The sequence below is a fragment of the Pristiophorus japonicus genome, chromosome 9 (genome assembly GCF_044704955.1).
Source record: "Pristiophorus japonicus isolate sPriJap1 chromosome 9, sPriJap1.hap1, whole genome shotgun sequence".
In the NCBI taxonomy this organism is placed as follows: domain Eukaryota; kingdom Metazoa; phylum Chordata; class Chondrichthyes; family Pristiophoridae; genus Pristiophorus; species Pristiophorus japonicus.
The window spans coordinates 37503521-37516376 of record NC_091985.1 but is presented as its reverse complement, the minus strand read 5'-3'; the positions used below and the strand labels follow the sequence as shown (position 1 = coordinate 37516376).

General features: G+C 42.3%; 1 protein-coding gene across 4 annotated transcripts in view; it reads left to right on the top strand.

Moving 5' to 3' along the window:
* LOC139273026 (alpha-actinin-2-like) overlaps positions 1-12856 on the top strand; it is a 135318-nt gene that overhangs the window by 112643 nt on the left and 9819 nt on the right. For all 4 annotated transcript variants that reach the window (XM_070889293.1, XM_070889296.1, XM_070889295.1 and 1 more), the window contains exons 13-16: positions 2725-2833; positions 7867-8007; positions 9477-9659; positions 10352-10486. In XM_070889293.1, the coding sequence (XP_070745394.1) occupies positions 2725-2833; positions 7867-8007; positions 9477-9659; positions 10352-10486 (568 nt within the window). The remainder of the gene's footprint in view (positions 1-2724; positions 2834-7866; positions 8008-9476; positions 9660-10351; positions 10487-12856) is intronic.

Sequence of the window (12856 nt, the reverse complement as noted above, 5' to 3'; positions counted from 1 at the left end):
GATAGCTGCCTTAACTTTTCCCATTTGAAATTTCCCATACCAGTGCGAGTGTATAACAATCAACATTCTCCTTGCCTTAATAACCAAGCACTATAGAATAGCAGACCTCTATTCTCAGTCAGCTATTCAGCATTAGATACTGGAAGAAGAGGCATTCCCCCCAAGGAAAGTACATGTCGGCCCTAGAGTAATAGCTTGTCTCCGAGATGGTACCTCAGATCAGAATGAACCTAGGCAAAACCTATCATCGAGTTGAGTGTGGCAAACAGCGTCTATTGCAGAATATGTTGTTATACAAGGGGGTTCCTCTGCTTCAATGGATGTTGCCCCTCACTGTAAATCTGCTTTATGGTGAAGTCTGCTTTTCTGAGCAACTTTCTTCTATCATAAACTATCAGTGGGACCTCCTGTTCCTCAACTAGAGTTAGAGAGTTTGATTGCTTTATACTGCTTGATCAGCGTCTGTTGTATTTCTCCCTCCCTGGACCGCCAGTTGCATTTTTTAATTGCAAAAATGTAACAAGGCATATTATTCCCCTTGACTAAAATATCACATAACCAACATCTACAAGTACATCTGGAGTTCAGAACCATGCGGCTTCAACTATTTCTCCTGTACGTGTTTGTTGACCAGTCCATGGAAGGGGACTTGAATTTCCTCATAACTTTTCCCGTTCAGTTTCCGTAACATTGATAAATGTTAGGTGGAAACTTCATTTACGTGTTTATCATGTCAACTACCTCTTGGAATCTGTATGTTTTGTGAATTTTAGCTAAGTTAATATGGAATTTGTGATGTACAAGAAAGCAAGGTTATTTGCTGCTCTGGATGATGCCTTTATGCATTAATATTCAGCAAGGACAACTGCAGGTTTAAGGTGCGTTCAATTCTGCTCCAAGTCTGAACTGTGCCAAGAAGGGAGATATCAGCTGAAAATACGGCATCTGTCAGCCCAGAGGGGAATGAGGAAGAAACTTCAGAGGTGAAAGCAAGGTCCTGGACAACAGAAGTTCAAAGAATGTATAAAGAGTTGTGGGAGCCATTAGGGGCAATTTCAGGAATTGGAACAGGTGTATAAGGAGAACACAACTCCATGCCAAATAAATTGGGGCTGGGGACCATGCTGGCTCGTATTGACACCTCCTTGACAGCCAGCTATAGGGTAGTTGGTGGATTTTGAGCAGCCTCTTGGCTATAGGGTTGCCTGGTCAATCCCCCGAAATTAGTGAGAAACAGAAAATATACACCTTCAGCCAAAAGTCTCCATAAAGATAAAAACAAAAAGCAATTGGTCAGCCTCCATTATTAGAAAACAGTATACAACCAGGATGGACAGGACAGCACCAGCATTTGTACTTGACACAAAAAATGTCAGCGCACTGCACTATACAAGTTATACACCTGTGATATCTCCATATGCAAAGCTGGTAGCCAAGGCAGTACACACTCAGGCAGTAAGCCTTAATGTGACGTCGCTGCAGAGTTTCAGGATGATATGAACCTTTTCGTGCTTATTCCCCGTCTTAGTAACAAAGCACTTTGTCTCTGTGCAGCCCCTCCGCCTGATCAGCCACGATCCAATTGAATGGCAAAGCAAGTCCGAGGGGCTGAATGGCCTACTCCTGTTCCTATCTTCTTCCTGATCGTGCAGTCGACATCAGGTTCTTGCTTGATGAAGATTCACAGGTGAAAATCCACGTACTTTGACTGTGGTGCTACGTTCTTGAAGATCCAAGACCTCTCTCATTGCAGATTTTTGTTAAGAATCTGACTTTCACATCAGTGTGGAGTTTGCTGAGCAGAGTATATCTGAAATTGCTGCATTGCCAAGAAAATAGAAATGACTAGTTTAAGTGTCTGAAATGTAACAAATGGGAGTGAACACCAAATACAGTTTATTGCTATAAATATTTGCGAGGGAAAATTCGGTACTGCCCCCACCCTTGCGAGGTGCAAGACTTTGCGGCAGGTACAGAAGTCTCACCTCTTACAAGAAATTTGGGTTACTGCCCTCAAAAGGAAGTGGAGCGCTAAATGAAACACTTCACTTCCTTTCTGGGGCAGACGCGCGGGAGCAGGACGCAGTGCTGCCGCATAGGAGGGGCACTTCCCTTAATTAAAGAGAAGGGTCCAAGCTGCAGACTCTGCAGCAAAAAAAGGGTCCTACCTGGACCACCAGGAAGCAGGGGTGCCGTGCCAACAGCCCGGCACTCAAGTAGAGTGCCGAGCTGACCTATCGCGGCAGGGACCCCGCGTTCAAAGTGCCAATGGGGCGTACATAATTGGTTTTCTTTTTAACATCAGCACACCTCTAAGTTTCACCCCGAAAGCAGCCGGCCACCTGGTACGCGTCCCCTGAAGCTATCACTGTCATCACCCGCCGCAACTTCAGGAGACAATACCCAATTTAGGATCTGGGGCGCTGCGCATGGTGATGACGTCAGCATTGCCACCGGACTGGGGCGCTATGGGTTATCGCCACTGCTAAACTCTCGCCGAATTTAGCGGGAGTTGTTGGCGGCGCCCTGCCTGGTTGCAAAGTCATTTGTTTCCCGTTAGCACCGCTAACGGGAGGTGCAAATGACCCGAATTTCAAGGCCTTAGTTATTACAGCACAAACTTTTGAATAAGAGATTGAGAGCTAGTTGCTTTGTTACAATTTTATGAACACAATTTTATGCGGAATAACAATTCAGCAATGTTAATTGACTTTTGTTTTAAAGTGAGTTGGATTATCACAATGCCGCTGGAGTAAATGAACGATGCCAGAAAATCTGTGATCAGTGGGACAGTTTTGGAACTCTGACCCAGAAACGGAGGGAGTCTTTAGAGGTGAGATATATTTGAATGAGTAGTAACTGACTAATAGTAAGCTCTGAACAACCTCTCTAAAACATATCATGCCTACCAGGACAGGGTCAGCATTTATACTTGACACAGTTGGTGCAGATGGTTTTATATCTGCACACTTATTGTACAACATCTGCTTAAAAAAGCCCATTTTCTGAATACATGAGGCCGATCTTAATGGCTAAGATATCACCAGGCTGGAGGCATGTGTTGTTGTAGAACATTCTTGCTCCATATGGCACAATTACACCCAGAATTGATGTAAGTTCCAAACACTGCCATTGTTGATTTATGCTAAGATATGCAGTGGTAATTTACAGTCACAGCCTTTTGGATGCTATTGGGTGAAATTTGACCTTGATGGGAATGCAAACTGGACGGTATCGTTCCCGTCGGCAGTAACACTGAAGTCAATGGAACTGAAAATCGGACAGGACAGACAGCGGGACGCAGATGCAGTACTGCTCATCTTGCATCCCTGCCCGAGTCGAATTTCACCCCCGTAGTCTTATCATTGCATCATATGGCTCAATAATAGCAGAAAAAAAATGACCTGTAAGTGACATTACAAGATATTTCAGGGTTTTAAGTATAATATTAATGACATGAACATTTCTAAGGTAACAGTATTTTATGGAACCATTTTGTTGATTTCTGTAAGCATGACCTTGTAATTGTGTGTTACTGTACCAATGCCAGGTATTGTCCCGAGAGTGGGGAGTAACATGTTTTCTTTTTTCTCCCCCTGCACTCCTGAATGTTTTGGCTCTTTATTGTGGGTGGCGTATGGTTCCAAAGACATTGGGATATTCTCTGGTATCTCATCCAAGTGCTCGTTATTCTGTGTGATTCCCAGTAGTGAGTGTCAGCAGGCTATTGAAGAGTGTTGGCGTCCTAAGATGGTCGCTCGCATGCACTTCCAGCAGGGAACATTAATCCTTCCATTTTCTCCTCACACCCTAACCTTGGGCTACTGAGACCAATTGAAATGTGCTCCACTGAGGAGCTGGCTGAGATCAGGCAACTGTGCACGGACTGGAGAAGGATCCAGGATCTTCCTGGTCCAGCTATTCACTGGATAAACACACAAATCTATCAGGGGAGTTTTCACATTCTTTTAATGTCCTCCAATAAAAGGAGAAGCCTTATTTCTTGGGTCAATTTATGAACACTACCTTGTCCACATAACGCAATCAGTTTCACCAGGTTTTACATGGTTTTCTTGTTGGACACTGGGTTCTTCTGAACATTGTCATGTCTCGTTTTTGCACGTAGGTACAAGTAATGTCACTTCTCAAACCTTTTGAAAAACGGTGTACCAGGTCTGAAAAGAACAACAAATGTTTTCGCTGCTTTAGCCAAAAGCAGATACACTCCAATATGTCCAGTCTTTTCATTGGTGTAGCAGCAGGGAGTGATGTGTCACCTCAATAACATTTGAGCTACAATGAGGGAATTTTCATCAATCTTGAATGTGTCTGCTTCTCATGTTGGCTACCTTGGTAAAAAGAACAGCTCATGATCCATCTGCTTCTGAATCCACAAATTGTTTGAACATGATTTTTTTTTTTAAAGTGCATCCATCCACCGGTGTATCAGGCACCAGATTTGCTTTTCATAGTTGTCATACAGTGAGTTTAGTTTTTAACTCTGTCTGATGAGACCGTGAACATCACTGCTGGGAAGATAGGCAAGTGAATCAACCAGTGTTATGCTCTTGCAATATTGTGTGGCCATGAAAAAAAAGAATATTCTGGATAAAATTTACATTATATAGTTCTGGGACAAAACTTATTGAAGCGAATCAAAATACCCCTAATGGCAGACAGCTTTGAAACTTCCTGGAGACTCACAGCGGAAGGAAACCACAACCATGCTGCTGAATTAATGTTCTGGGATTCCTTATGCTGTATGTGACATTTGTACTTTTTATCCTCCTCAATTAAGCTTGTTATTCCTAAAAATAAATCTTCAGTCCTCTGCCATTTCGAGTTGGACCCTAAATGCAGTTCTGACTTGGTCCAAGAGAACTCTGCTCCTTGACCTAATTAATGACTTAAGAAATCCTTAATATATCAAGGCAAAGTACATATTCATTTTAATTTACATTTACTATTTTGAAAAATCCTCTTTCCCCCCCCCCCCCCCACTTCTGAAGGCGGTGAGTCTTCCTGGAGTACATTTCCATAAGTACCAGCAGCCCTTTGGTATCTCACCCTTGTATCCTTTACATATGAGCTCAGATAGTGAGTGATAGACGAACGTATTAACAGTGCGGCCATGCTAGGAAGCTGGAACCTGTCCACGGCGTCGGTCTGTGGGTAACAATCAGGAGAACATAAGAACATAAGAAATAGGAGCAGGAGTAGACCACCTGGTCCCTCAAGCCTGCTCTGCCATTCAATAAGATCATGGCTGATCTGATCATGGACTCAGCTCCACTTCTCTGTTCGCTCCCCATGAACCTTTACTCTCTTGTTGCTCAAAAATCTGTCTATCTCCACCTTAAATATATTCAATGACCCAGCCTCCACAGTATTCTGGGGCAGAGAATTCCACAGATTTACAACCCTCAGAGAAGAAATTCCTCCTCATCACAGTTTTAAATGGGCGACCTCTTATTCTAATACTATGGATCCTGGTTCTAGATTCCCCCATGTGTGGAAACATCCTTTCTACATCTACTTTGTCGAACCCCCTCATTATCTTATATGTCTCAATAAGATCACCTCTCATTCTTCTGAACTCCAATGAGTACAGGCCCAACCTGCTCAATCTTTCTTCATAAGTCAACCCTTTCATCTCAGGGATCAACCTAGTGAACCTTCTCTGAACTGCCTCCAATGCAAGTATATCCCTTCTTAAATAAGGAGACCAAAACTATACATAGTACGCTAGGTGTGGCCTGACCAATATCCTGTACAGTTGTAGCAGGACTTCTCCGCTTTTATACACCATCTCCTTTGCAATAAAGGCCAACGTTCCATTTGCCTTCCTGATTACTTGCTGTACCTGCATACTAACTTTTTGTGTTTCATGTACAAGGATCCCCAGATCTCTCTCTCTCTCTGCAGCATTTTGTAATTTGTCTCCATTTAAATAATAATTTGCTTTTTTTCTGCCAAAGTGGATAACCACACTTTCCCACATTATACTCCATCTGCCAAATGTTTGCCCACTCACTTAGCCTGTCTATATCCATTTGCAGATTTTGTGTCCTCCACAAAACTTGCTTTCCCACCCATCTTTGTATCATCAATCTTGGCTACATTACACTCGCTCCCTTCATCCAAGTCATTAATATAGATTATAAATAGTTGAGGCCCCAGCACCACCCCACTAGTTACCTTTACCAATCGGAAAATGAACCATTTATCCAAACTCTGTTTTTTGTTAGTTAACCAATCTGCTATCCATGCTAATATATTACCCCCAACCCCGTGAACTTTCATCTTGTGCTGTAATCTTTTATGTGGCACCTTATCGAATGCCTTCTGGAAATCCGAATACACCAGAAGGATCCTGGTTGATGATTTTCTCTCTCCTTAGCGTTGGGAAACCAAAAGTATTGGTAATATAATCATTTTGAGGGGCTTTTATTATTCCAATGGAGGGTGTATTTTAAGTAAAAAATTCTGGGAAGCATGCAGCCTGTAAAGTTTCTATAATTAAGCATCTGTGCAGCTGCCCAAGTTCACCACACAGCGGCTCTGTTATGAAAGTGAAGCTGTATCTCTGTAGCTTTATGACTCATGAAATATGGTATTTGTGAAATGTAGCCTCTAGATGTGCAGAGTCAAGCATGTGCAAAATGACTGCAGAGTGAAGAAAAATGTAAGCTGATTTTAGATTTAATTTTTAATACTGTATATTGATCATCTTCTATACCTTGCATTGTGTTCATTTCTTTTTTGCAATAAAGCAACACAAAATGGTAATTCTGTTTGCCATCGAGCACAGAGGTTAATGCTCAGAATTTGATTTACATTCTTTTCTGGCTCGTTTCATATTGACGCTTGTAATTACAGTATGACAGAGAAGTGGGAAGCAAGTGTCTTTGGAATTGTTCTTGAAATTAAATGAGCCATTTTAAGCATCTTTGCAAGCCTTAAAAAAATAAAATGGTCAATAATGAATAAATCTCTAGTTCCATGGGTATACAAGTTGAACATTTTTTTTTAATATACTGAGAGAATGACAAGGAGCAATCTTCATGCCTATGAAGGGACAATATTAGAGGTTGCCGGGCCACCCAAAATGGGGAAAAAAAATGTTGGCAGCAACTCCTAAAGCAGATTAAACAGGTTCTCCACACAGTGGTGGGACATAAAGAACCAATGCCATTAGTACTGAGGGAAGAGGCTAAAAAATCTACATGGAATCCGCGGTCCTCGCCAACTTTAGTCTGAGGCTGATTACCGCTAAAAAGACAGGCCCTGAGAGGGGGGAGAAAACACACAGAAATTGCAAAATATTAAAAAAATCTCACAACATTTACAAGACCCTTAACTAAGTAATCGCTGCAAAAGAATTAAAAAATAAAAACTTTACCGTTGTTTCTGGGGCTTTTCTTGGGCCTTTTTTTTCGCACAGAATACGGGTGCGCCGAACGGCCAATTTGAAGCGATATCGTTTTTTTTGGTGTTGCATGACACCGGTCCGCTTTTCAATGGTATTTCAAGACTGCTGGCGCACAAATTTGGCCAATTTAGGTGAACATTAGGTGAACCGTCAAAAAAGGTGAAATATCGCTGAAAAATTGCGCGCAAGGCTGGCCAATTTTGACCCCTATCTCTCCCTCCCTGCGCCTTACCAGAATCTAGACCTGAAAAATAGTAGCGCCATGGTTGATCTGCTCCATGGAGCTTCAGCACAGTGCCACCAGTGGAGCCGGTCCATGGTTTGTTCTTAAAAAGATTGAATATACTCCCTCAACTAACGACTCTTAAACTTCACAACCCTTTCACGGCAGTGAAGTAAATATTCCTGGTCTTTCCAATTGGTTAAACTTTCAGAGAACCGAGAAATTACTGGAAACCATCGATCAGCTCTTCTTGGAGTTTGCTAAGAGAACTTCCCCCTTTAACAACTGGATTGAAGGAGCAATGGAAGACCTACAAGACATGTTTATTGTTCACACCATTGAAGAGATTCAGGTACGGTATGTTTGCTGAAACAAAAATGTGGATATCAGTGGAGCAAATTAATGGTACTGCTGTCGTTAAGGTGTGGTAATTCATTCTAACTGCATGACTTTTTGTAGTCATATGGAATTACTGGCTGTGCACTGGAGCCTCGCATGAATGTATTGTCCAAAAATACGTCTTCGCATTGGTGCTAAAAGAGAACCAGTTTTGCAATGTACCCTGCGTAACCGGAATTTAAAAAAACATGGGCCCAAAAATTGCTGTCCGCGTCGTACCTCCGGAGTACGCCGGTGACCTGCGAGAAGAATACGTAGCTACCTGATGGCGGCCCTCCTGCGTAAACTTGCGGTCTGACACTGCGAGTAGGAGGGCAGCGTAATGGCCGTTGATTCCAGGGACACAGCATGTGTGGAAGCTTACCTGGGATCACATGGGTCTGGTCCACTATTTCATTCATTGAAATTACTACATGACTTCATTACTACAGCCTTTAAAATACATACAGATGTAGCTTATTTTGTGGAAATCTAATTCATTACTCATGATTCCAACTTCTAAATTAATACTGTGCAGAAATTTATGAAATGTAAATGTTTCTTTTATATACCTGCAGCTTTAACATACACTGGGATTGCTTCTCATTAAAGCTTTTAATGTTCGTGGATGTTATTTAACCAAGAAAGCATTTTTTTTCAGTTTGAGTGTCCCCTTGAGCTGTGGAAACAGGCCCTGCACCTGCTTCCACCAGCCGTAAAATCTCCGTACGTAATTGCTGGGCAGTTGATGAGCAATTAGCCCAACTCTGCGGCAACAATGAGGTTTTCAGTGACGGAGCGGGTAGCCTGTCAATACGTACGTTGACAGACCGCAAGTTTGGGATTTAGCGCATGCGCTTGCGGAAATCCCAAACTTGCGGTGGATTTCAAAGGTGGTATGACGGCGTACTCTGGTAAAATCCGGACGAAAACCCCCTCAATTTTTGAATCCATTTCATTTTTTAAAAATAAATATATATATTTATATATGAACTTGCATGGCCTTTTGGGCCTTGCTGTTTCTGGAGTTTGAGGGAATCTAAAGGAATGATTGGAAGAGACAAAATATCCAGCACTAGTGTCCCAATAAAATTACTTTAAAACAGCAGTTCAGTCATTTACAATTCATTGTTCTGACAAACAAAATTTTCAAAAATCACTAATGACCAGCACATTATTCACAGTAAGACAATACTGGGATATTTGTGCATGTATTTGTGCTTTCTGTTAGCTGTAAAATTGCAGTAGTATTTACCGATGACTAACCTGTTGCCTTTACAAAAAAATATCCATTTACTGAAGAGTGTCAAAGCAGAAGTAACTAAAGATTGTTTAATTGTAATTGCAACTAGTGCAAGTAATATTTTATGATTTAAAAAAAAATATTCTACATAGATGAAGTGTAATGCTTTTTCCTCCCTATCATTTTCTCCTTATGTTTAGAGCCTGGTAGCAGCCCACGAACAGTTTAAAGCCACCCTGCCGGAAGCAGACAGTGAGAGGAAGGCCATCATGGGAATCCTTAATGAAATACAGAAGATTACTCAGACCTATAGCATCTCATCCATTGTGTCAAATCCTTATACCATGATATCCTGTGAAGAAATCAGTGCCAAATGGGACAAGGTATCAGCAGGAAAAATATTCTCTCAAATGAATCAATCAAACAACTCGGGTCTTAAATAAGAACAGAAAGTGCAGGAAACACACAGCATATTCATTAACACCTGGAAAGAGAGAGATGTTGATATTTTGGTCATGGAATCTTTTCCAAAACTCGCTGCTGAGTTCTTCCCTTCTGATGAAGGCTCTCGACCAGCATTGATTTTTTTTTTTCTGGATACTGACAAATCTGCTATATATTTATAGCACTTTCTGGTTTAATTTCAGATTTGCATCTTTTTTTTTTAAACTCTGATCACCCCAGATTCATGATTTGTTTTAATATACCCTTTAGAACTCCATTCATTTTAACATCTCATGGACAGAATGCACAAAAGGAAATTGTAAAATTGCAAGAACTGAACACATTAGCAAAAATAACTTTGTCTGTGGTGCATGCTTTGCAATATGGTTTACTACTTCTGTTTATCACCATTGTGTCATTTGGTTATTAATGTAGATTAAACCAATACCATCGATGTTCAACATTTGATTCATTTAGATTTAATACTGAAATCACACATGCGTTCTTTTGTTTTTGTCATCTTCAATAATATCGTATTTGAAAATGCAAGCACATGGTGAAGGCAGTATTAATGAGTAGATTCATTGGCTCAGTGTATTTTGAATTAAAACCAAATCACTTTAAATGGCAGATGAAACAATTGATTCCTCAAAGAGATGGAGCCCTGCAAGAGGAGCTTGTACGGCAGCATTCTAATGAGCGTCTCCGTCGCCAGTTTGCCAGCCAGGCCAATATCATTGGACCTTGGATCCAGCGTAAGATGGAGGTAAGATAGGAATATTAGCCAGCTCTTAAAATTCAACGCTGAGTACCAAATGTGATTTTTCAGTTTTAAACTATGTATTATGTTCAACAACAGCAGCTCACATTAATATAGCACCTTTTAAATGTAGAAAAATATCTTGTGTGTAAGGAAATAGATTTACGCCAAACCAAACAATGAGCTATTTGGAGGTGTAATCAAAAGCTTGGCCAGAGTTCACCCACCCTTGCAAAGATTCACTGGCTCTGTGTGCTCCAGTAAATTAATGTAAAAATATTTATCCTTAATTTCAAATCCCACAGTGACATTATTCCATCCTACCTCAACAGTATGAAATTCCTGCTTATACCTCCACTCCTCTGACACCAGTTGTCTGCTCACCTCTCTGGCAGCCACTCTTTTTCAGCAATTACACCACTACCCTTTTACTACCCTTTTTAAAAATTCCCTTCCTGAATTCCTCTTTCCTGACTATCTCCTTCCATCTCTTCTAAAGTGTTATGTAAGCAACCCTAGGTAACCTGTATCATACCGCCACTAGAGGGCATACCTGTTGGGGTCCCAAGGGATCCCAGCATCCCTTGGGAGCATTGTATATAAGCAAGCTTCCCATGTTGTATTAACACTCTAGAGTTTGAATAAAGGAGCTAAAGTCACACCTACTCATGTCTACAGTACTCAGTTACATTGCTTTATTATGAACATAACAACTGGCGACGAGATAACGAACAATCACGCGAAAATGCAGAGAACTTTTGGTATCCTGGAGAAATTCTCAGAAGGGGACGATTGGGAGGCCTTCGTGGAGCAACTCGACCAATACTTCGTGGCCAATGAACTGGAAGGGGATGAGAACGCTGCTAAACGAAGGCGATCCTCCTCACCATCTGTGGGGAAACAACCTATAGCCTCATGAAGAATCTTCTATCTCTGGTGAAACCAACAACCAAATCGTATGAAGAACTGTGTACGCTGATCCAGGAGCACCTAAATCCGAAGGCAAGGTATCGATTTTACACATGTCAACGGTCTGAAGGCCAGGAAGTGGCGAGCTACGGCGCCGAACTAAGGTGCCATGCAGGACATTGCGAATTCAATGGATTCCTTGAGCAAATGCTAAGAGACTTCTTTGTACTTGGCATTGGCCATGAGGTTATCCTTCACAAACTATTGACTGTTGAAACACCGAATCTGAGCAAAGCCATAACGATAGCCCAGGCATTTATTTCCACCAGCGATAACACCAAACAAATTTCACAGCATAAAGAGGTTTCGGCAAGTACTGTACACAAAGTAATGTCGTTTTCAGGCAGGAATGCATGTGGCAAAACATACACACCTACAGCTGCATGACTTCCGATGACCCAGAGTCCGCCATCAAACATTAATGCGAGGCAGTTAACACCTTGTTGGTGCTGCGGAGGTGATCATCGAGCCCATCAATGCCGCTTCAAACACTGTGTGCAAAGGCTGTGGAACAATGGGACACCTCCAGCGAATGTGCAGACGAGCTGCAAACCCTGCAAACCACCACGTTGCAGAGGAGGATCGATCCATGGTGGATCAGGCTGAACTAGAGACTCGAACCGAGGAGACAGAAGTACGGGGTGCACACCTTCACCACGAAATGTCCACCAATCATGCTAAAAGTCGAACTGGATGGAATTCTAGTATCCATGGAAGTGGACACGGGTGCGAGTCAGTTTATCATGAGCAAAAAGGCCTTCGACAGGCTGTGGTACAACAAGGCACACAGGCCCAAGCTTAGTCCCATTCATACCAAGCTAAGAACTTACACTAAAGAGCTGATCCCTGTAATTAGCAGCGCAGCAGTAAAAGTCTCCTATCATGGAGCAGTGCACGAACTCCCATTATGGATTGTACCAGGAGATGGCCCCACACTGTTCGGCAGAAGTTGGCTGGGAAAAATCCGCTGGAACTGAGACGACATCCGAGCGCTCTTGTCCGTCGCCAACGCCTCTTGTGCCCAGGTTCTGAGCAAGTTCCCGTCGTTTGAGCCAGGCATCGGAAGTTTCTTGGGGTCGAAGGTGCAGATCCACTTGGTTCCCGGTATACGACCCATCCACCACAAGGCACAGGCGGTGCCATATATGATGCGAGACAAAGCGGAAATTGAGCTGGACAGGCTGCAGCAAGAAGGCATCATCGCGCTGGTGGAGTTCAACAAGTGGGCCAGTCCGATTGTTCCGGTTCTCAAAGGTGATGGCACGGTCAGAATTTGTGGGGACTATAAAGTAACGATTAACCGTTTTTCTCTACAGGACCAGTACCCACTACCTAAGGCAGACAACCTATTTGCGACCCTGGCTGGAGGAAAGATGTTCACCAAGTTGGACCTGACCTCGGCCTACA